Genomic DNA, 25,650 nt, shown 5'->3' on the forward strand with positions numbered 1-25,650 from the left:
ACTACTGAGTACATACACTAAGGAACATAAATCTTTCTACCAAAAAGACAAATGCACACATATGTTCATTGCAGGACTACTGATGACAGCAAAGAAATGGAATCAACCCAGATGCCCATCACTAGTGGACTGGATAAAGAAAAGATGGTAAATATACACCATGGAATACTATGCAGCCATTAATAAAAACAACATTCTTCACAACAATATTAATGCAGCTGGAGGTCATTATATTAAGCAAATGACCACAGAAACAGAAAGTCAAATACCATGTTTTCATTTATAAGCGGGAACACAACAATGAGTACACAAGGACACAAAGAAGGGAACAATAAAAATCAGGGCCTACTTGAAAACGGAGGGGGAAGGCAAAGGACAAGTAACTACCTATTGGGTACTATGCTCACTACCTGGGTGACAAGATTGATTATTTGTTCACCAAAGCCCAGCAGCATGCAATTTACTCATGTAATAAACCTGCACATGTACCCTATAAACCTAAAAGTTGAGAACAGAAAAAAACAAAAACATATTAACCCCCAACTGATTTCCTGTCACTTAGGAGAGGACAGGGTCTAGGTTATGATGACTCAACAAAGGTTCCACAGCCAGGCCCAGTGGTTCACGCCTGTAATCCTAGCACTTGGACAGGCCGAGGTGGGTAGATTACTTGAGGTCAGGAGTTCAAGACCAGCCTGGCCAACGTGGTGAAACCCTGTCTGTACTGAAAATACAAAAATTAGCTGGGTGTGACCATACATGCCAGTAATTCCAGCTACTCAGGAAGCTGAGGCAGGAGAATCGCTTGAACCCCAGAGACAGAGGTTGCTGAGATCACACCACTGGACTCCAGCCTGGGCAACAGAAGTGAGATTCCATCTCACTGGAAATCAACCCAAATGCCCATCAATGATAGACTGGATAAAGAAAATTTGGAACACATACACCATGCAATACTATGCAGCCATAAAAAAGAATGAGTTCATGTCCTTTTCAGGGACATGGATGAAGCTGGAAACCATCAATCTCAGCAAACTAACACAAGAACAGAAAAGCAAACACCACATGTTCTCACTCATAAATGGGAGTTGAACAATGAGAACACATGGACACGGGGAGGGGAACATCACAAACTGGGGCCTGAAAGGGGGTGGGAGGCTAGGGGAGGGATAGCATTAGGAGAAATACTTAATGTAGATGATGAGTTGATGGGTGCAGCAAACCACCATTGCACATGTATACTTACGTAACAAACCTGCACGTTCTGCACATGTATCCCAGAGCTTAAAGTATAATAATAATAAAAAGAAGGTTCCACAAGGTACAGGCAAGGGTGATCATAATGGAACACTTGCACATCTGATATGCAAGGGTATAGGAATGAAAAGACTTGAGATTATTGGGAAATTGCAAAAGATACGATATTCGGAACAATCAAATTATCTAACTTGGCATAAGCAGTCTGCAAAACAAGGGTGTTTTGTTAACAATTCACAACTCCTAAAATAAGTACCACATTATTCCATCTAAAATGAGAACTGATTTCCACCTTGTTAAACCCACACCTTGAAAAGAATCTCATAGTCCAGCCTAATGCCAGAATCCTTATACTTCTTTCCACTTTTGCCCGGTATTTTATAAACATACCCAGTGACAAATGACAGGAAAGATCACTACGTTTTACATTCTCCCTTCTACTCTTCCTCTTTTCCATTTTTAATTTATACGTCAAAATGAAGTTTTAAAAGCTCTTTAGAAATATCAATGCTATGAAAATTTGATGTGTATACTTCTCCATGATTATACATATACAAGTACATACTATATATGATTTGTTTTGATTTTTAAATATTATTCTATACATGAATCTATGACTTGGTTTTTAATATGTTAAGATAATTTCCAAGGGTAAGAAAATACTTATATTTTCTAATTTTTGCATGGATGCATATCCATAGGTAACTATACATGAATCAGAGTATATAATGCATGCTAGATTTCTCTTAATATAATCTTTTAGCAGTTTTCTTTGCTTTCTTCTTTTCTCTTGATTTCCTTTTCCTCCTCCTCCTCCTCCCATTTCTTCTCTTCCTCCTCTGACTTTTTTATCTTCTTTGACCAGACCACTCCCCCCTCTGGCTAACAGTGTGCTTGCTTAACAGTGAGAATGCTTAAATTCAAACACTGGGTCAAGCAGATATGTTGCCTAGAGCAAGATAACATTTTCTCACTTGTAAAATGAGGATAAGCATAATCCCTGCATTTGAGGATTTGGTATTAAATATTCATGTACAAAAAGTGCTTAATATAATGCTTGCACATAAAAAGAGTATAATCTATGTAAGCAGTTAACTGTCCTGTTTATCTTTCCAGCCATTCTATTCATATTTTTCACCTGTATCACCGTGTTCCAGTTATAACAGCCTTTTCTCCGTTCCTTAAATAGGCCATGGTTTCTCTTGCCTTGTGGCTCTTGCACTGGTTGTTTCACTCTTAGGTATTTGACTATGAACTTACCTACACATCTTTTTCTGCTTCATTTTGCCCTCTCAAGTATTAAATATAAGTTGTATAAAACTTGGACTCTGGTTTGCTGTATTCTACACTGTGTCTCTATACCCTAATTTCATGTATGACACAGAGTTTTTGGTTTAATATGTACTTGTTGGATGACTGTAAAATTTGATTTGATATTTAGCATCACAGTAAGCCATGAAGAGAGAGAACATTCCCTCAATTTTATAAACAATGGAAGTACAACATTGAGGCTCAACAATTTACTGATAGTTAAGTTGCTGAATTGGGCTTGAATCCAGTTTCCTTTTCTGTGTGTTGTATTCTTTCCACTGTTTCTTAAATGTTATGCATTTTTAAAGAACACATCAAATTAGCCTTATGACATTGCAAATCTGTTCAAATCATGCATTTTACTGTCTCTGTGTAACAATTATTAGCTCACAGTAAGTACACAATATGCATTTTTAATTACTAATGATTCTCTCCCCTTCATGGGTTTATGCTTTTTAAATGTATAATATTTGTCTAATACATATGTGTAAAATATATAGTATGTATAAAATGTCCTTTCTAAGCTTGCTATAAAATCCTACTTGTGGATTTAGGTGCTGGTAGTTAACATTTTGCAACAGGTATACATGGGATGTCTCTGAAACCCTTGGAAGACATTGATAGTTTATGAACTTCAACTGGCATAGCAGACTGAAGCAAATCCCAGGCCAAAAAAATATATATGTGTGTGTGTATATACATATATGTGTGTGTGTGTTTATATATATGCTTATATATTATGCTTATATAATATGCTTATATATATATGCTTAAATATTATATACTATATATATGTTTATATATATGCTTACATATTATATATAAAATATATGTTCATATATGAAATAAACTAGTATATACATATGTTTTATATAATATATATATATAAGCATAAGATAACACAGAGAGAAACTGTTTAAATAACCACAATGTAGAAGTAGGATACAGTTATTGCTTATGAAATAAGGGAAGCTACAGCAGTTGCTGTGCTGAGCAATGATGACCAAGTAAACATAAGTGGGATATTTCCACCAGAAAACTGGATGAAAACAGAATAGAGTATTTTTTTTTAAATGTTGAAAGCAACTGCTTAGAATAGTCTTGACTCAGCTGTACTGAGGTGAAACTCAACCAAGAGATCTTTGGAAAATTTCTCCAGATATATACAGGAATTTACCTAGCAATAAGCATGCACCCTTTAAATCATCAGGCTGGCAAATCTATGGTTTGTGTAATACCTGACATTTAAAGTTAACACCTTCTTTTATTTATAATTAGAGAAAAATGAAGAACTATTTAGAATGTGAGGCAACAAGAGGTGTTTCGATTGTCCTTTCAACACTGAAAGACCTGGCACGTCTGGTTCTTTTTCTCCATTTCTACTGAATAAATGCAGCCCAAATTGTCATCATTTAACCCCTAGACCAAAACTGCATCCCAACAACTTGTTACCCTGAGGACTAAGGCCAATGCGCAGCATCTGGAATTCTCTTCTTCAGTGTGAACTGACCGTGGTGGCCCAATGCTAAAATCTCACTTCACGCTACTTGTGAAGAACTGTTAGTTCTTGACTAACATCATGTTTCTCCTGGACAGCTCACATATTTTTATTTGTCTTCTAATCTTAAAATACATATAAATTCACTTAGTAAGCTTGTAAAAATGTACATCTTTGGATCTCAAATTCAGCGATTCTAATTCATAGTACTTAGATGTGACTTGGCAATTTACTTTTAAACATGTTCTGTGAAATAAATTACTACGTAGGCAAGCAGAACTACTTAGGTGTCCTAAACAGCCTGCTATTTCACAACAATTTGCCTAGAACAACTTCCCTGCCCACTTGGTCTTTCTTTCTTGGGAAATTGCTATGAATTCCTCACAACCCTGTTCAGGTATTGCTCAGGTACTGATCCCTTCTCCAAGCTTTCCTTTATTCCTCCATCCTCCACTAGATGGTTAATAGATTCCTTCTCTGTATTAATTCTGTGTCTTGCAGATATTTATTTTACTGCCTATTTTACATTTTGGCTTTATTGTCCCCTTCACAAATAAAGTGTAGCCTCTTGAAGGGTTGAAAATTATCTCTAAAATACTTGGCACATGTTAATCAGGAATAAATAATTGCCGAATTTAGTATTTCTTACGTTGCCCTTAAGAGTAGGGATAAAGGGCTGGTTCTATTATTTGTGTTCATCTCACTATATGTAGAGATATAGATATACATATACATATATAAATTTGTACATAGAGTTCTCCTAACATACATCTTAATAGGTACACAGGAGAAAGATCTTAATAGATACATAGTTGAAAAGGTAGATTTGCCATTTTCTCTCTGTACTCCATGACTTTTGGATCCAGAATATATCTAGAATATTGCCAACAATAAACTATGTTGGGAAAATCACTTCTAATAGACAGATTTATAATGTAAATTATTAACATGCTGTAGACTTTTTCAAATAGGGGAGTTCACTTGGAAATTTAAAAAATGCGTAAAACTGCAAACTTGCCCATTCTGAGATCAAAGAAATAAAGATTCCTTTGCAATAAACAATCACTTTTTCTAAATCTCCACTTCTGCTTATAATGACTGTACCCAAATCAAGGAGTTATATATGTTAATCTAATAATTTCAAATTGAGAATTCATAGCCACTATAATGGGTTGCCTGAAGAAAATTCTTTCAATCTTTCCCTTATTCAAGGTCATATGCCTCTTATCAAAGGAACTACACATATATTACAAAGTTCTTTGAACTTCTTCTCATGAACGTCCATGTATACACAGCTCTCTGTATGTAGCCAATAACATATTTAGGACAAAATGAAAGAAAAGAAGGCAGTAATTCCCATGCTCCTAAGTTAAAAACTCATTTATCTGTGTGTAATATGGAAATATTTATATATTATCTGTACGGATTTTGATCATATGCCAAAACATGTCCCTCTTCAAGTTCTATCTGCATTGGACATCCAAATATAATTCAAATAATTTTCAACAGTTTTATGTATAATAAAAAGAGTAAAGACATTTTGTGGGTATAAATTATTTGTAAGGCTGTACACAATTAACTTGTGAAAGTTGATCTAATATGCAACAGATAAAATTATCAGTGATATGGTAGATCTCCCTTCCTCTAGAATAGCAATATTATTTATCATGATCACTGTTCCTTATGAAAGTTTATAAAAACAGGCCCAGCAGAGGCCTCACAGACTCAGCAGGCACAACAGCAGGAGGCACACGTGGGAACATAATGAATATTTGATGATGACATTTTTCCTCCCTTGCATGATATTGCAAGGCAACCCCCAACTTGCCAATGGAACCTGTGCCAAAAAGTTGGTTTGTCAAATCTATGACCTGGATATCAAAATATATATTATTCCTTTAAAACGTGTTATGATTGGTGGAGTCCAGGCCAGGTGGGAAGCCATAACAGAGTTAAACTAAGGTTCCTAAGCACCACTTATAACAGTGCTTTAATCAAGAAGACACAATGCATTACAATTAAAGATACCACTCCTCCGAGGAAAAAAAAAAAGGGTTCATGTGGCTCTGAGCTGGGAATCTGGGCAGAGGGTAATGATTAAATTTGCAATCTCAGTTTTAGAGATTTTGAGATTATTTTTTGAGAAATTAAATAAAAATTAAATCATCTTCATGTTTTATAAAAATGAATGTGAGAAAGTATTGATGGTTAGTTTTTTTTTTAATAAAAATGGAACAATGTATCCTAAAATGTAAAGAATGCTTGACCTAATACCTAGTAAGTAATCCTTAACATATAGAGCTTGAATCCTGTAATAAACTGCCATTGCTCTGCCCTAAATTTTAAATGTTAAAGGTTAACACATTTGAGTCTAATAGAATAACAAGGAAGAAAGACTCCTAAGACATTCTTCAATTGACTAAACTGTGAGTTGGTACTGAATTGCCAACAAAAACTGGACCGAAAACAAAAATGTTTGCATTTCAGTAAGGTTAATGTAAGAAAGCCAATTATTAACTCATCAGTATTCTGTAGCTTTACTTTCAAAGGGTAGGAGACCAAAAATTGAAAGAAGAAAGTACATATAATTTTCTGTGTTTATTCTACTGACTGTGAAGGTACCAGGACAGAATAACATTTGGAGAAATAAATGTATTCATAATTCAGGAGACAGATTTTTTTTTTTATTGTAGTTTAGGTTCTGGGGTCCATGTACAGATCATGCAGGATTTTGCATAGGTACAAACATGCCAATGTGGTTTTCTGCCTCCATTCCCCCTTCACCGATACTATCTCTGGCATTTCTCCCCATGTTATACCTCCGGAACCTCCCTACCTCCCACTGTCCTGCCCCTAGCCGCCCCGCAACATACCCCAGTCTGTGATGTCCCCCTCCCTTATGAGTGGAGATAGATTTTTTAAAAGTCCAAAACATGTTTGTTTTTTTTTAAAATCAACTGATCTTAAAAAAAAAAAAAAAAAAAAAAAAAAAAAAGTAAAGCAGTAGTTATTTCTACATGCCCTTAGGCTTTTTCTTAATAACAACCCAATTCTAATTTTTGCCTTTAGGATTTCTGTAATAATTACATGGCAAATAAATGACTGCTTTTCCTCATGCATATATAAAGAAAAATATCAACTTGTTCCTTATGAGAACATTTCAGGGTATTATTAGAAGCGTTTGTCTTGCACTTTACGCCACGAAAGCACATTAATGATCTCACATTGTTTGGAAATCCCAATGAGCTTCTGAGGTTAGTCTCCTAGCTTTATAATTTTACAGATTTTCATTTAAATTATAATAATAAAATATCTGTATTCCTGCATATAGTATTATTTATGTAATACATTTAATACATAATTTATATATATATAAATATATGTAATATATATGTACACATATTGTATTCATGCTGTTTCATGCTTTTACTTTTCCTTAGTAGTATTTTATTTTATAATCTGTACTTTATAAAAGGATGCATTCCTTTCGAAAACTATACTTTCTTGAGCTACTAGGAACATGGTGTGGTATATGGAAAGAAAAAATGAAAATCTTCTGACAGTACTCATAACTGATATTAGGTTCTTTTTGTTTCATAAAGTGTAACAAATTTACATACATTTTAGTCATATGATCTCTCACATCAACCAGTAATGGTGGATATATATTGTTCTTGTTTAACAGATGAGTATACTGAAGCATAAAAAAGGTAAGGAGGTTTCCAAAGCAAGTAAGCAAGTAAGAGTCAAGATCTGAACCATAACAGTGTGTCCATGGAATCTCATTTTTAAATACTATGTTAGTCACTTTAACAGCACTAATTTGTCAATAACTTATTATTTTGAAAACTTCTTTCTTTCTCTGAGCCTCAACTCTTTCATATTAAAATTTTGGTAGGAATATTGTTACTTTTAGCATACTCATAGCACAAATACTGTGTCTAAATGAGTGATTATCTTAGCAGTGTAATGGTGCCAATAATAATAGTTCCGATTTACTAAGTCTCTACTGTGTACCAAGAGTACTGTGAATATTACTTCCTCTAATCTATGTAATACATCTCCAAGATGAACATTTCCCCTTTTATATTTAGAAAAATTAAGAATCAGAGAGATTAATTTTCCCAAGATCATATAACTAGGAAATGGTAGTATCTGGGGTTAACATCCTACTGTATCTGAATCAAAGATTTTTTTTTTCTTATCACCAAATATTGTAAGTAATTTTTATTGTATTTGACAAATCAAGAACTTTAGCCAGCACACTACCATACATTTACTCAGAGTAGATATCCTTATCTTTCATTGAGGTGCATTTTAGCATGTTTAAGGGCAATGCTCTTGAAATCAATATAGGTCCACTGAATTAAAAACAAGTAAAAACTGGGCAAGCCTCAGTCCTACTCTAACACAGATGCTGTTCGAATTATGATGAGATAATATCCAATAAACCCAGCATAAGTTAAAATATGCTAAGTCTAAAATGGATTTCGTCTACCTAACCTACCAAATGTCATAGAGTAACACAGTCTGCCTTAAATGCGCTCAGACCGCTTACACTGGCCTACATTTGGGCAAAATCAAATGCCTATTTCATAATTAAATGTTGAATATCTGATGTAATTCATTGAATATGGCATTTAAGTTAAAAACAATGGTTATACGGTTGCTTATCATTAATGTACACAACTGAAAGCACATTGGATGTAAAGAGTATTTGAAGCATTGAACTAAAATTAATTTCTGGATGATGGAGATGCTACAGCAACAGAGCAATCAATTTCTCTTTCTTCTGATGAGGTTCGAGAATAGCTGGTACAGGTTGAGTAACCCTTAGCTGAAATGCTTGGGATAAAAAGTATTTCAGATTTTAGATTTTTTTGAATATTGGAGTATTTGTATTACATAATGAGATATCATGGCAAGGGGACTCATGTCAAAATGCAAAACTCATTTATATTTCTTGTATACACACATAGTCTGAAGGTAATTTTATACAATATTTTAAATATTTTTGTGATATTATTACATGAGGTCATGTGTTGAATTTTCTGCCTGTGACATCATGTTGGTGCTCCAAAATTTTCAGATTTTGGAAAATTTCAGATTTCAAATTTTCAGATGAGGGATGCTCAGCCTGTTGAAGGAACTTGTTATTGACACTTACTGATGGTTCAGAGTTTGATATGGTTTGGCTGTGTCCCCACCCAAATCTCATCTTGAATTGTTTACAAAAACTTATCATAACCCGTATTTTGATTTTATAAAAGAATGAATATCTGTTAATCAAGCTCAATAATAAAAGCCCAGATGTTTCATCTTTCAAATTCCAAGTTGATATTGGGTGTTTTTGTTTATAATGTTAAAAGCCAACTATTTATTTCTTAAGAGAAAATTCCAAACACCCCTTTCTGGGTTCTTGGCCTCCAGATATGTTTCTGTCCACCAGGATAGCTAATAAAACATAAAGTTTCCATTATATGAATTTAATATGGATTACTGAAATTTGAGTAATAGTTCTTATTAAATTTAAAAATACAGAGTATTCTTTCTTCACTAGTGTAGATGTAGGTATGGTGTCAGGAAACCTATCATAGCTTGAATATTTTAAAACTCTGTTGATTTTTTAAGATGGTATAGAAATTCTGGCATTCGTGTTTCTGTGTGTGTATGTATGGGTTTATTATTGGGGAATGATGCGTTTATGTCTATCAATTAACTGTACATATGAAATCTTGATATCCTATAAAAATGGCATTAAATTTCATTTAATTCATTTTATTAAAGGGTTATCAAAATTTAGTTACTACTTCTGAAAATTTAATTTTAATTTTAAAATAGAAATGTCAAATCACAAATGGGATTTTTTTCTCATTTCATGAACTGCAAACTTATATGACATATTGATCTGTGTTAAATTGTTTGCAGTTTCTTAGAGGATTTAAATGAAAATATTTGCTTATGCAGAATAGTTATTTTTCAAAAATTACTAACAGGTGGAGTAGACAGCAAATTATCAACAAAAGTATAATTTGACTTTCCATTATTTTAACTCAAAATATTATATTCTCTAATTAGACTCTTTAAAGACGTCATCTCATGACACATGTCTATTTTTCTAACTTCCCTTAAAGACTGAAAGACCTAAATGTTTTTAGCATAAAAAGTTAAAAACTGAAGCATATCACTTTCTAGAATTAGACAGTATTTTTACACAGCCATTAAATCATACCACATGACTAGGTTGATAAACTTCATCTGTTATATGAAATTATCTAATACCCCAAACATAATTAAAATAAAATACAATTTTATAAATTTACCTGATTATCTAATCAGATTTTTCATTTTATGAAATACTCTTAAATGTACAAAACATATTAAAAATATGAATCCACAAAATATGCATATTTTATACTTTAATTTGTGGTAATATGAATTTTAAAATACTTTAATCTTAAATTTTTCTTTGATTTGACCAAATATTCAGTATTTTATTATTTATTTATTTATTTATTTTTCAGAGACAGACTTTCACTCTGTTGCCCAGGCTCGAGTACAGTGGCTCAATCCTGGCTCACTGCAAACTCTGCCTTCTGGGTTCAAGTGATTCTAGTGCCTCAGCCTCCCGAGTAGATGGGATTACAGGTGGACATCCCCATGCGTGGCTAGAATAATACTCAGTATGATTTTATATGTATATACACAAACACACCAGCATTCCCACACATTAGAATATTGTTATAATTATTTTCTATTATTTCAAATAACATCTTATTGAACACAAAAAGAAATTTTTCTTATCATTGTAGACAAGGTAATACAAGCAAAAAAAATACTTGAAATTCAAAAGGATGACAGTACCCATTTTTATACAATCAAGGTGGATTTTGATTAAGGATTAATTATGTTAAAAATCTTAATCATAGTAGTACTCTAAACTCTCCTAAATAGACAGTAAGTCTCAGTTAAGTCTGATGGCAGCTGCTATTTGTGAAATTAGAGTTAATGTTAATGATTCAGCCAGTCAAAAAATAGCATTGGAAATGCCTACTATGTACCAGGAGCAATTACTGGATTACAGCAATGAATCAAAAAAGATAGTCTTTGCCCTCACAGAAATTGCCATCAAATATAACGATCCAAATATTCCCTATTCTGAGATAAAATTGCAATCTAATATAGTGATCTAAATATTTCCTACTCTGAGATAAAAGGTGCTGACAGTGGTTTGCAGAAAAATATTAGCCACAGGCTTGCATGTTTACCTTCCATCTGTCTTTTCCCTAGAGCATGGCTTTGTATTTACAGGCTTACAAAATTCTATATTTTTTGAGGAAATTCTTGTTTTCTAACCACTTTGTTAACATAAAACCAATTATATGATTTACTCATATAAGATTTACAGAAGTCATTTCTTGGACCTCTTGTTAAAATATTAGTGCCATCTCTGAACAACTGTATCACAGAAAGAAGAGGGAACATCTTTGTGTAGTCTTAATTTTAACTAATAGTTAATAACTTAAAAACGCAAATGTAAATTAAAGATAATCTCTGAATCTTTCTAGAGAAAGCATATATATAACCATATGAACGTTTACACACTTTCCTATTGGTGTTTTATTTGCCAAAAATAATAAAGACTTTATACAAAATCATGATTTTTAATCAGAGAAATATGTAAGGTTAGCAATTTAGGATTATGTGAAAGGATAATAATCTCTTAATTTTAAATTGCTGTTATTTTAGTCAACTCAACATCAATCATGAATATTAGTTGATTTACCTCTTCTGAAAAATAAAAACCAGGAGTAGCATATAGTCAGTTTTCTCTAAAAAATAAAAAAAAGCATGAACAAGTATGAAGAAAAAATATATTCTGTGAGATTTGACTGAAATAAAATGGAAATAATTGCTTTTCTCCTGAGATTCATAATTGATTTCAAAAAAACAAATTGTTTTAACTGAAAGAAGTCTACTCATTGTGGAACATCATTTCAAATACATCAAGGTTCAAGGCATCAAAAGAATATTCAGATAATATAAACAAAACATTTACTTTCATATTTGCTATGCAATACAGAATAGAAATTCTGTTAGAGGTATCAATTGATCATCAGTAATAGAAAAACAGAAAGAAAATCTTTGTTATAGCAGTGTTCCATAAACCTTACTTATTGAAAAGAAATTTTAGATTTATTGTTTCTAAGATTTGGTATAGAGTCTGAAGGGTGGCATGAAAATTAATCACTTACTGTTTTTAAGTCATTTATAGTAGGTAATCTGACTACTGTCAACAAGATCTCTCATATGTCTAAATAAGCCCTTTTTAAGATACTTAATAAACTTCATAGAGAATATTGATGGGATGCTATTTGCTATTTTCTCACAAATAATGCTCACACCTTGCCTGTCCCAAAGTATTAAAATAAAACCAAGCACATTAATCAATTTTCACAAAGATATATTCGAAAAAGATCATTTTATCAAGCAAAGTAAGTAGGTTTGTAAGAATTTCTCTGAAATGTGAAGCTGCTATTATTGAATCTTCCCTCTTTATTAATGATTTTTTAAGAGAATGTAATATAACAAAAATCACTTATTAATTTGGATGGTACCACACTATAAATTTTCTGACACTAAGTATTACTTTACAATTGAAAACCATCATGTTCATACTGACCTTTTGGATGACTGCAATAATCCTCTACTATGTGTTAAATGAGGCAGTGATAACCCTGCACCAAATTGAATGACTTAATGCATTTTCTGATTCTTTTCTGAGTAAAACATATTTTTTAAAGATTAAAGTTTCCTGTGATTGTGAATAAACATACATACACACAGTTATGAATCTGAATTTTTAATTATGCAAAGCTAGGACATTGAAGGATGGGCAAAAGAATTATTCTTTGTCAATTATATGTTGCTAGATGAGATCACCATCAACTGATTGCTTGGAAAATCAAAAACGTCAACAACGTTTTTGACTAGTCTACATATATTTAATCAACATCCCTCTTCTCTATTTTAACCACATTTGCTCTTGCTTATCTTCTCAAGCCATTTCTTGCCATTTCTTAAACTTACAAGTCATATTCATCTTCAGAGTCTTTGAATTTATTCCTCTGTCTATAATGCAAATTCCCTGGGTGAATGCATGGCTCACATCATCAGTCTTAACTTTATACAGTTTTGCTCAAGTGTAATTTCCTTAAAGAAATAAGTCCTCTATCTGAAATAGCATCACTGCCTCCTCAGTTGTTCATCATTCCTTGGTTTCTTGCTCTGTTTATTTTTTTCTCCCTATAGTTACCTGTCTTTACGTCCATGTGGAAAGTGCTTTTGTCTATTTTCTTCTCTGATGCATCACTATTGCTATAACAGATTCTCACACCAATATAGAGTGTCAATAATCATACCTTGAAGAAATAACTGAGTAAGTAAATGATGTATGAAAAGATTGACTGAATGAACAACAAAATTATGTACTGGGCACGTGTTCAAGATTGTTTGTAATAGGGAATGAGAGAATTGCAAGCAGGTGGTCTTCATTTATATTCTATTTCAGCTGCTTTGTTGTAGACAAAGTTGGGAGAATACTCCTATACTTTGACAAAGAGCTATCACTTTCTTACTCAAAAGCAACTTAAGGAGCAATCCTCTCAACCACACCCAAGGCTCACAATTCAAAGCACTGCTCTGTAAAATTGTACATTTTCAAAAGCATACATACAAATGACAGTAAAAGCAATACCCTAGTTTCCAAAGTTTCCAGAGGTACATGAAAAGAGCTTAGTGCTAATTAAGTCAGCATTTTTTGATTGAGAACCAAGGATTACTGTATGACAAAATGGAGAATCCAGAAAGCAAAAATATCAATGGTAAAAAAAAAAAATTGATTCTTGTCATCAATGGAAAGTTGCTTTGGTAGTTTTTTTAAAAAGCACTCAATATATTAGTATATATCTATATTCTGTTGAATAAACCCATTTCAATGTAATCAAAATTAGTGTACTCTAACAGTGCCTAGATTATAATTTCGCAAACAATTTTATTTAGTATACTTAAGAGATTCATTTCTATTTGCTTAAACTACACTACCTGATATAAATATAAAATAAATGCTAGTTTAGTACATATGTCAAAATTGTATAAAGTAGCTATAGAAGAATGGATATCAAATATTTTCACACTCATTCTTACACATTACATTCTTACATTTAGTTGAATTATATAAGCAATTCAATTTAGGAACACCTGGCATTTGAATATTTGTTTTGAAACTGCAGTAGGAAGCATTTTAAGCCCAAACAAGGTTTTGAGGTAGTTTTTGAATTACTATTTTTATCTAGTAATTGCTAAGAACCTTTGCACTGTTGATTACACCACTCTATTCAAAAGTGAAGGTAGTTAATAAGATTTTCAGTGTCTTAACAGAGAAGAAACTCACAGCTCAGTTGCCTCAGCAACACAAACCAGTAGTCTAACAGTCAATATTTGATCATGAGGAAAGGAAGAAGTGAAAGAACTGTTTAAGGTAAAAGGAAATTTAGAGAAGAAAGGCCTTAAAGACTGGGAATGGTAGAATCTAAGACTTCAAGAGAGTCCATGTAAGGAAGAGAGGATGGAGAAATAGGCTTAGGAAAGTTCTGTAAAAAGAAAACCTTCATGAGCTTTATTTTAAAGCCAGCAGTTGAACTTTGGTGCTTCCTTCACTCTTACATCAATAAATTTCCACAAGGAACTCATTCCCCAAATAACTTCAAAAAATTATACAATCTAAATGTAAACTTCTTCACTGAGTCCATTATGGCATCCTTGGTTGATGTTGCTTTCAAATTATGGCGGTAACTCAGAATTACCTTTATTTCCCAAATTTACTAAGAGTGTGCGATATATTTTAAACTTTAAATTCATGAAACTCCCTTAGGAGGGGTCTTCCTCTCCCATAGTGACATCCTTTTGCCTCTGAATCTGTCCATTTCTGTACAATCACAGTGGTGTGTTCTAACCATGACTTAAAATCATTTTCTCCTTCTCTTTACGTAGCAGTGCCTGTACACTTGGGTAGATTCTCAGAATTAGTTTGAATGAGTGGTTCCAAAGCCGTTTAATGTCAATCTATAGTTGCTATATAAGCAGCCAAGGATTCTGATACGGCTGGCACTTAGTGGCAAGTCTTTAAATAGTCCCAGAGTAACTGCCCCAGCCTCCTTCCCTTCCTTTCTTCCTTCCTTGAGACATCTTACTCTGCCGCCTAGGCTTCAGTGAAGTGGAAGGATCTCAAATCTCTACAACTTCCCCTTTCCCCCACCTCCCAGGTTTCAGCAACTCTCATGCTTCAGTCTCCCAAGTAGCTGGGACTATCAGTGTGTGCCACCACGCCTAGCCAATTTTTGTATTTTTAGAAGAAACAGAGTCTTGCTATGTTGGCCAGGCTGGTCTTGAACTCCTGAGCTCAAATAAACCAGCCGCCTGAGCCTCCCAAAGTGCTGGGACTACAGGCATGAGCCACCCAACATGGCCAAAAATAACAGTGTGATTGGGAAGTTTACAGTGCCTAAAGAAATATTTAAAAACATTTGCATGGATAGTTTCCTTTAGATTTTTAAGACAAGAATGATTAAAACACTACATTATAATATCTGGCAGAGGTTCATTTGATCACAATATATTTAGAAATTTAATGCAAAAGAGAAATGCAAAACATTTATTCTCTAGATCAGTATTTATACTTCTTGTGATGATGCATAAATAACTCTGGCAGCTTTCTGTATAGTTGGCAGTTTCTACAAAATATGCCAAGTAAGGAGCACAACATTACTACACTATATCATGTCATTTTCTTCTAAAGCACAAATATTGAATTTTCACCACATGCTACTGTACAGCAAGGCTATGGCAACATCTTTCTAGAGTTCCTAAGCTCCTTTGAAAAGTAGGATCTAATCAGCACAAAAGGAAAGAAACTATCATCATTGCTGTTGCTATAATTACCTAGTTGGCAAAATAAACTCTACACAGAATCACACATTAAAACTAACTTGCTTAGGAAAACTAAATGTTTTATTTCAGCTCAGCTTGTATTTTCAAGTGAAATGGTTAACAACTAGATAATAAACTGTTGATATATCTTGTATTATGTTCACTGACTTTTTATTTCTGGTTAAAAAGGTTAAATGTTTTCACTGTGGAGCATTTAGAAAATACTGATTTGTTTTGTTTAAAAATAGTTAACTATAAGGAAATTATAATTCAGCATTGTAAGACAGAATCCATTCTGAATATATTTTACTTTAGAGTATTTTGATATTTTTTTCTCTACTGTAGTAGACACATTTGGAATTTAATTCCAACTTACATAAATGCATCATAGTGACTCTAACTCCATATGATTTTATCAATAAGGATAGATCTTAAAAACATAATTGAAATGTTCACATTTTTGTGATTACTTAATGTGGCAAAAATTTTGTTGATACTTCAATTTGTTTAAACAGAGGCCAGCAATACTGTAGATGTTTCTGAGTGATTTCAAAGATGGTGCAGGAATATACACATGTGTCAATTCTTTAAATAAGTAAAAGGAGCATCTATAATGTAGCACAATAAATCATGAAAAAGTAAATTGATGCAGGAATTGGCTCTACATGTTTTCAAAGTACTTGTAGATGTGCAGACTGAATTACAAGAAAAAATCACTTTCTAATAAGACAATTGACATAATTATTTTGTAAAAAATATAAAACTGAAGAACATACTTTAGAATAAATATTAAGTACAAGCTTAATGGAAGAGTCTATCATGTAATTAGCAGACAAAATGAGCCACAGACCACATTTACATACTTAGTTAGAAATAGAAATAGAGTCCCAAGAGATAACCGTTTTACTCATACACAGTTGAGTAGAAAACACTTTAAATAGTCCTACATTAAAATTTAGAGAGTCAAGGTGGCTGATGTAGAACAAAAACACTAATGATAAGGAAAAAAAAGGTTTTTCCAAAGAAGAACTTCATATGAATTAGATATTAATCGTTAATTACTTCAGACAGCCCAAGTGAAAATTTAGACTTCTTTCTCTGCTCGTGGCCTTATTTCATGTTCTTGCTTTCTAAGCATATTCAATTTTCCTGTTAATCAGTCACAATCACCATGTCTAATCTACCATGGATCTAGATCCTTATGAGATCCTGGTCAATGTAAGTTAGCAATGTAAGGCTTATTTTGTGATCCACTTCTTTGGAGAAGTACATTGTGTTTCTGTTAGATGATCATAAACATGATCGTGAACTTGCAGCCCATGTCGAGATGCATTCTTGAGCTGACTCTGAATCAAATAATTTCTTTCAAATCAAAAATAAATATTTCTATTCATCAAATGAGGCTCTTATAACATATTCCAAGTAAAACATGAATTTCCAGAGAATCGCGTAATTTAAACCCATACTAGAAGGGAATTATTCATAGATTTAGGTTGAAACTTTCATTTTAATACCTCTACTCATAGAAGATTGAGAACTAAAATCTGAAGGAAACCCTCTTAGATAAGACATTTGTAAAATAAAAAAGTCACTCACCATTCCGACTCTCCTCATCAATAGCGACTATGGTAGCTGGTGGTCCTCCCCTAGCTAGTTTGCAATCTAAAGAGAGAAAATAACCAAATGTAAGAATTGACTGCAGGGGCACACACATTGAGAAAAAATTCATTGAGATGTATATTAATATTTAAAAAGGAAAATCTTGCAACCGAATTAATATGCATCATTATGCATACATTTAACATTATATTGTTTAAAAATATTTTATAATAACCACATAGATTCCTTACGACATCAAAGTACAGTCACTTTGTAATCACAAAACTACTCAAATCTTACTGAGAAAACACCAGCAAAGACCACTGGAGAGCAGAAGTCTTTCAGGACAGAGATAATGGGATGGAAATTTAACCCAAAGAAATAACATAAAGGGATGATTAACAAGGATAAATTGTAATTAAAGCATCACAACAGCAACAAACATAATTGGACTTCAATTGTGATAAAGGTCTAATTAGAGAGAGTGAATAGAATTTTAATAATGTTCTAAAGAGAATAAAACAAAGACAGACAAGCAACGCTCATGAGGTTGTTTGGGGCTTTAATTTTTGTCATCTTACCCTCATATTGCCAGTCTGGAGTCAAAAGTATAGAGTCATCAATGGAAGCAGATCAGAAAAATGGAAGAAAGAAAGGAAGAAAGAATATATGTACATATTTAGTGAGAGATTTAAAGATATAAGAAGCATTATATAATAACATTATCTAATGATGTGCTGAAACAGAATATATAAAATCTTTATCAGATTTTGTACTTCTAATACATATTAATACATTCACTGGATAATACACATCATTAGCATTTTAAAAGCCATTATAAAAAGACTTCAAAATAGCATAAAGTAAATCGATGTTTCTTACGAAAAGATAAATACGAATTGTTTATGAACAGTCTTATCTGTATGCTGAAAATAACTTTAAGAATAGTGCCTGTCAATCAGCAGCGATGATTAATTTGTTATTTCAAAATATCCTGCCAGGTATCACATGGTCATGAACATAAAAATAGTATCATGAGCTATAATATCCATGATAAATGAAATGCAAAAGCTTTGCTGGTAGGATGCCCAATGTCCATCTCTGATACACAGAGTATCCTCCTAAGAATTGAGTCTGAGAGGGTCCCGTCATGCAGTTATTCATACATGACACACTCCTGTACAGCAGTGCAAAGTAATTTTGCTTAAGGTTTTCAAAATTCATGTGTTATCTGGAAAATGATTTTCAGGTTTATGTACTTCTTTATGAAAATTCTGCCATTTATTCTCCACATATACATGAATAATAAAGCCTTTGGTAAGCGCGTTCTGTATTATAAGGTGTGTACTCTCTCATATGAAGCAAAGAAGCTGGAAGATCTACAAATTTTCTCTCTTTATACCTGTCAATATTCAAGGAATTGCAGGTCACAACATTATTAGATCTAAAATATCTCACACTCATTAAGCCTCTTCCTCTCCTTATGTCCTCCGGCAGAGCTCAGCACCACATATTTGTCATCTCTGGTCTTGATTTAGTTTCCTCGCTCATTTCCCAGAAGCCTTGTTTTCATCCTGTGTTCATCTATTCCTTTCATGAGAATGATTTTCATGTACCCAAATCAAAAGTAAAACAACGGCACCCCCTGAACAAAAACCTTACATGTTTCTTTTGGGGAAAAGGAAAAAAAAAATCAGAAGAACAAAGTTTCTTCACATGGCCTCAATACCCTTTATTGAGAATCAAGCAACCCGTCCTTCAATTACATGAATCCTCTTACCATTGCTGGAATGCACTTTGTATTTTTAGGAAAATTTTGTTATCAAATTCGTTGTTGCCTTTATTTCTGCCTGGCAAATATCTGCTTCTTTTTGTAGAATTAGATATTTCACATAGTTGTACGTAGCGCAAATTTTGATTAAAGCCTTCCAAATTTTTGTTACTTGGAAAATAATTTCAACATTTAATTTTTATAAAATTCTGCCAATAATTATGCACATAGAATTGAATAATTAGGCTTTAGAAAGCACTGTTCTGTATTGTAAGGCACGCACTCTCTCATATGTACACACACACACACACAGACACACACACTCAGGTCACTGTGTGCCAATGCCACAATATCTACTGAGAATTGATAATAAGTATATATTTTAGTGTGAGTATTGGTAGAGGAATAAATATTTAATCAATATTAATATTTAATCAACATTTAATTCTGCTTAAATCAATATTATGCAGAATATAGAAAAATAAAAGGGGGAATTTGAATATAAATATTTTAAAACCTTTTCCCAGTTTGTTACTATTAACTTCAAGGGTAGGCTTTATGCATCTAAACCAATTAATATCTTTATATTCCAGCCTTTCCTGACGCTACCTTGCCCATTCCCAAAGTTAATTCTCCAGTCATACCAAACCAAATTTATGTTTGTTTCATCAACTGCTAAAATATACTTTCCACTCTTCTTCCTCTGGTTAATTTTATTCCTCTTTCAAGAATCTGCCTAGGCATCACCTCTTCTTGAAAATCTTTCTCCTTGTCATTCTAGGTTAAATGCTCATTACCTGTATTCCTGCAGTATGCACTGTATCCCATTGGACTAATTGCCTCACTGGCAAAATACTAATGTGTCTTTCTTTTTCACAAGAGCTCCTTCAGACCAAGCCTGCATCATACTCATCTTGGTAACCTCAGAACCTGATACTGGACTTGTAAGAATGTTAACTTTTTCTAAACTGTAGTCTGCCAAGCTACAAACTTCCATTAAAATCACTCCATAAGAGCTGCTCAGAAGTCTCTGTCTTCACTAACCCCTCAATAGCAGAAACAGCCCAGAAGAAGCTGCTTAACTACATTTCCTCCTGTTAGAGGACCCTTACATACCTCCCACTAAGCTTTATTATTCTACTAGATTTCAAATCCTCCCCAATCAAACATTTTTTAATTTACTACAGATACTTCTGGATAAATACAAAAATAACTTAAACTCTTTATATATATATATATATATATATATATATATATATATATATATATATATATAATTGCACTTTAGATTCTGGGGTACATGTGCAGATCATGCAGTATTGTTGCATAAGTACATACATGGCAATGTGGTTTGCTGCCTCCAACCCCGTGTCACCTGTATCTGGCATTTCTCCCCATGTTATCCCTCCCCAACCTCCCTAACCCCGCTGTCTCTCCCCTGGTCTCCCCCCAACAGACCCCAGTGTGTGATGCTCCCCTCCATGTGTCCATGTGTTTTCATTGTTCAACACCCGCATATGAGAACATGTGGTGTTTGATTTTCTGTTCTTGTGTCAGTTTGCTGAGAATGATGGTTTCCAGATTCATTCATGTCCCTACAAAGGACACAAACTTATTTTTCTTTATGGCTGCATAGTATTCCATGGTGTATACGTGCCACATTTTCCCTGTCCAGTTTATCATTGATGGGCATTTAGGTTGGTTCCAGGTCTTTGCTATTGTGAACAGTGCCCCAATGAACATACATGTGCATGTGTCTTTATAATAGAACAATTTATAATGCTTTGGATATATATCCAGTAATGGGATTGCTGGGTCAAATGGAATTTCTATTTCTAGGTCCTTGAGGAATTGCCACACTGTCTTCCACAATGGTTAAACTAATTTACACTCCCACCAACAGTGTAAAAGTATTCCTGTTTCTCTACATACTCTCCAGCATCTGTTGTCTCCTGATTTTTTTAATGATGGCCATTCTAAGTGGCATGAGATGGTATCTCAGTGTGGTTTTGAACACAAAATGAGAAGAGGTTAGCCAGATACATAATAAATAATCTACTAATCACATTGTTCACAACAAAGTGTTTTAAAATGATGCATTCATGAAAGTATAATTAATTAGTTTTGAAGTGCACAAAAGCATTTTTAATAAGAACAAGTATATTTAGAATTGTCTTGAAAAGAAAGTAATTTGGGCTGTAATAGCCAAGGATATATTATGTATGCAAAATATCCAAATGTAAATCAAAGGGAAGGCTAGAAAGCAATTTGGAGGATGGGGAGATTTTACTCTATGGTCTGTAGATCATCTGTCTGCCACAGGAAAGTCAGGTTAGCTGCTGATACCTGTACCTTGGAAACGGACCTCCTTAATCTATTCAATTTCACCCTTGACTGTCCTGGTTAAATCACCAATTCATTGTTTTTCATGCCTAAAGTTTCTAACCTCTTAGGCCTCTACTCATTTTCCATATCCAATTTATTGTAAAGTACAGGATATGAATACCAATACCTGAATGCTCAGTGTGGCTTATTTCTGCAAATTTGTCATAATGCTAAAAATAAACCATATATTTAAATATATTCATAGGCAATAGATGGGATTTAACATCCAAAGAGACAAATTAAAAAGACAAATAATTACTGATCTCACAGATACTAAACCTGTGATACTCTGTTTTCATTGTAGCCTGAATTTTAAGAGCATTTTACAGACAGGTCAGACAAAGGCAATAATGCAGGATTTTCCAAATATGCTCATTCCTTAACAATGAGAAGGAGCAGTCAGGAATTAAAATTCCCACTGTTGCTTTTTCCCAAAATGTTCTTTTAAGGTCGATCAACGTGTTTTCAATAAAATTTTGAAACTATTTACTTTTAAAAATGTATTAGCATAGTAACTGCCCTGATATGTTAATAACTTGTATACTGAATTTCCTACCCAGATTTCTCTTCTGAGCCTGGGTCCATTTGCACAGTCAACTTCTGTACTTGAAATTTCAAAGTTGTCTTAAACATAGCACTCCAAATTGCATCCCAGTGGCTATCATAGTCCAAAATGCACATTTTGGCACAGAACTGTGCCATTCACTGAAATAATATATAATGGAAATGTCCATTATATATAAATATAATGTAAAATATAAATGATTATTAATATATTATTAATAATGTCCACTATTATTAAATATAATGGAAATGTCCATTATATATTAAATATAATGTAAAATATAAATAATTATTAATATATTATTTAATAATATTTAATGGACATTTCCATTATATATTATTTCAGTGAATGGCACAATTCTGCACCAAAATGTCCATAATATATTATTATATATAATATACAAAACACCAAATATATATAATATATAAACACAAAAAGTTCATAATATATTATTTATAATATATAAATGTCCATTATATATTAACATATTATTAAATGTGTAATATATAATGGAAATGTCCACTATATATTATTAAATAATATATAATGGAAATAATAATATATAATGGACATTTCCATTATATATTATTTCAGTGAATGGCACAATTCTGCACCAAGCCACATAAGCCAGAAACCAGGAAGTCACATTTCTCTTTACTCATCTTTCTAGCATTACAAAATGCATTGATCATTAAGTCTTGAATTTAATTTCTAAAGAAAACATGTCATATCCACCCAATGCTTTCAACATGCATTGGTAGCAGGCTAATACTATCTCTTACCTAATCAAATAGGTTTTCCTAACTGCTCTCCTTACAGTCAATCTTGTCCTTACTCTAATTTTCTATCTTTAAGCAGAGTAATCGTTATAAAAAACTTGTTTTAAAAATATAATTTACCATTTATTTTAGGTTATAAGCTAAAATATTTTGGCAAACTACAGCTCATCACAAATATGATTTTCAAATGAAAACTAACATATTTTATGTGACCTACAAAGTCCTGCACAATATGGCCTTCTCTTTCTCTCTCCAGTCTCATCTATTTCCATGTTCCTATTTTCTCAAAGCAAAATAGTTTTTGCTCCCTTGACTAGGTAAGGTTACCCAATACATACTTTCATAACTCTGCCTCATAATATCAATTTATGATTATTTGATTCTTCACAGAAAGAAAACTCAGTGATAACATCAACTTTGTTATTCCTCATGGTTATGTCCCCAGGGCAGATTTTCCTGGCACACTGTTGATTCCAAGCAATTGCTTATTGAATGCAAGATGGAAGGGCTTCAATCAAATTTGTAACAATGAAATTAAAACAATACTCTGTAAATTAATTTCCTTTTTTTTAACCTTTCAAATGTGTTTCTCAAATCCAAGTACAGCTGGTCCTTGAAATGACATTGTTTTACTCAATGTCATTTCATTGTAACAATGATAAAAAAAAAAAAATTGATTTCAGGCTTGCATCACAATCTATGTGGAGTTTGCAAGGTCTCCCCAAATCTGTGTGTTTTCTCCGGGTACTCTTGTTTCCTCCCACATCTCAAAGATGTGCAGGCTACATTCATTGGCATAGCTACAAGTTACCAGCGTGAGTGACTCTGCATGCATGTGTGTGTGTGTGTGTGTGTGTGTGTGTGTGTGTGTGTGTGTGTGTCCCTGAGAAGGAATGGTGTCCTGTCCAGGGTGGCTTCTTGCCTTATGCCCTGACTACTGGGCTAGTAAGCTCTTTGAAGGAAGGCTCTGAACTGGAACATTTAGGTAAATAATTATCTAACCTGTTTTTAAAAACTTTTTTTTATTACACTTTAAATTCTGGGGTACATGTGCAGATCATGCAGGATTGTTACATAGGTATACACATACCATAGTGGTTTGCTGCATCCCCTGTCATCTACATTAGATATTTCTCCTAATGTTATCCCTCCCCAATCCCCCTACCCCCTGCTATCTCTCCTCTAACTACCCCAATCCCCTAAACAGGCCTGGGTATGTAATGTTCCAATCCATGTTCACATAAACAGACCCAACGACAAAAATCACATGATTATCTCAATAGATACAGAGAAGGCCTTTGACAAAATTCAACATCCCTTTATGCTAAAAACTCTCAATATACTAGCTATCCATGGAATGGAGCTCAAAATAATAAAAACTATTTATGACAATCCGACAGCCAATATCATACTGAATGGGCAAAAACTGGAAGCATTCCCTTTGAAACTGGCACAAACAAGGGTGCCCTCTCTCACCACTCCTATTCAACTATTATTGGAAGTTCTGGCCAGAGCAATCAGGCAAGAAAAAGAAATAAAAGGCATTCAATTAGGAAAACAGAAGTCCATTTGTCTCTATTTGCAGACGATATGATTGTATATTTAGAAGACACCATTGTCTCAGGTCAAAATCTCCATAAGCTGATAAGCAACTTCAGCAAAGTCTCAGGATACAAAATTAATGTGCAAAAATCACAAACATTCCTATACACCAATAACAGACAGAGAGCCAAATCATGAGCTAACCTTCATCCACAATTGCTACAATGAGAATAAAATACCTAGGAATATGACTAACAAGGTATTTGAAGGATCTCTTCAAGAACTACAAACCACTCTTCAAGGAAATAAAAGAGGACACAAACAGATGAAAAACATTCCATAATCATGGTTAAGAAGAGTCCACATCATGAAAATGACCATAGTGCCAAAAGTAATTTATAGATTCAATGTAATCCCTATCAAGCTACCATTGACCTTCTTCACAGAACTGGAAAAATCCACCTTAAACTTCATATGGAATCAAAAAAGAGCCCACATAGCCAAGATATTCTTAAGCAAAACAAAACAAAGCAAAACAAAACAAAAAACAAAGCTGGGGGCATCACACTACCTGATTTTAAGCTATACTACAAGGCTACAGTAATCAAAACTGCATGGTATTGATACCAAAACAGAAATATAGACCAGTGGTACAGAATAGAGACCTTGGAAGCAATGCCACACATCTGTAACCGTCTGATCTTTGACAAACCTGACAAAAACAAGCAATGGGGAAAGGACTCCCTATTTCATAAATGGTGTTGGGGAAACTGGCTGGCCATATGCAGAAAGCTGAAACTGGAACCCTTCCTTACACCTGATACAAAAATTAACTCCAGATGGATTAAAAATTTAAACATAAGAGCTAATAACATAAAAACCCTAGAAGAAAACCTAGGAAATACCATGCAGGAAATAGGCATAGGTAAGGATTTCATGACTAAAACACCAAAAG

The 25,650-nt window shown here is 33.3% G+C and overlaps 1 protein-coding gene across 1 annotated transcript in view; it reads right to left on the reverse strand.

Annotated features, from left to right (window-relative positions):
* The window catches only part of PCDH15 (protocadherin related 15), a 965,496-nt gene that overhangs the window by 651,189 nt on the left and 288,657 nt on the right, over positions 1 to 25,650 (reverse strand). The window contains exon 3 of the mRNA XM_064374141.1: positions 17,651 to 17,716. Coding sequence (XP_064230211.1) covers positions 17,651 to 17,716 — 66 coding nt within the window. The remainder of the gene's footprint in view (positions 1 to 17,650; positions 17,717 to 25,650) is intronic.

Source organism: Aotus nancymaae, unplaced genomic scaffold, assembly GCF_030222135.1.
Source record: "Aotus nancymaae isolate 86718 unplaced genomic scaffold, 86718_ANA_hifiasm-v0.15.2.pri h1tg000010l, whole genome shotgun sequence".
Classification (NCBI taxonomy): Eukaryota; Metazoa; Chordata; class Mammalia; order Primates; family Aotidae; genus Aotus; species Aotus nancymaae.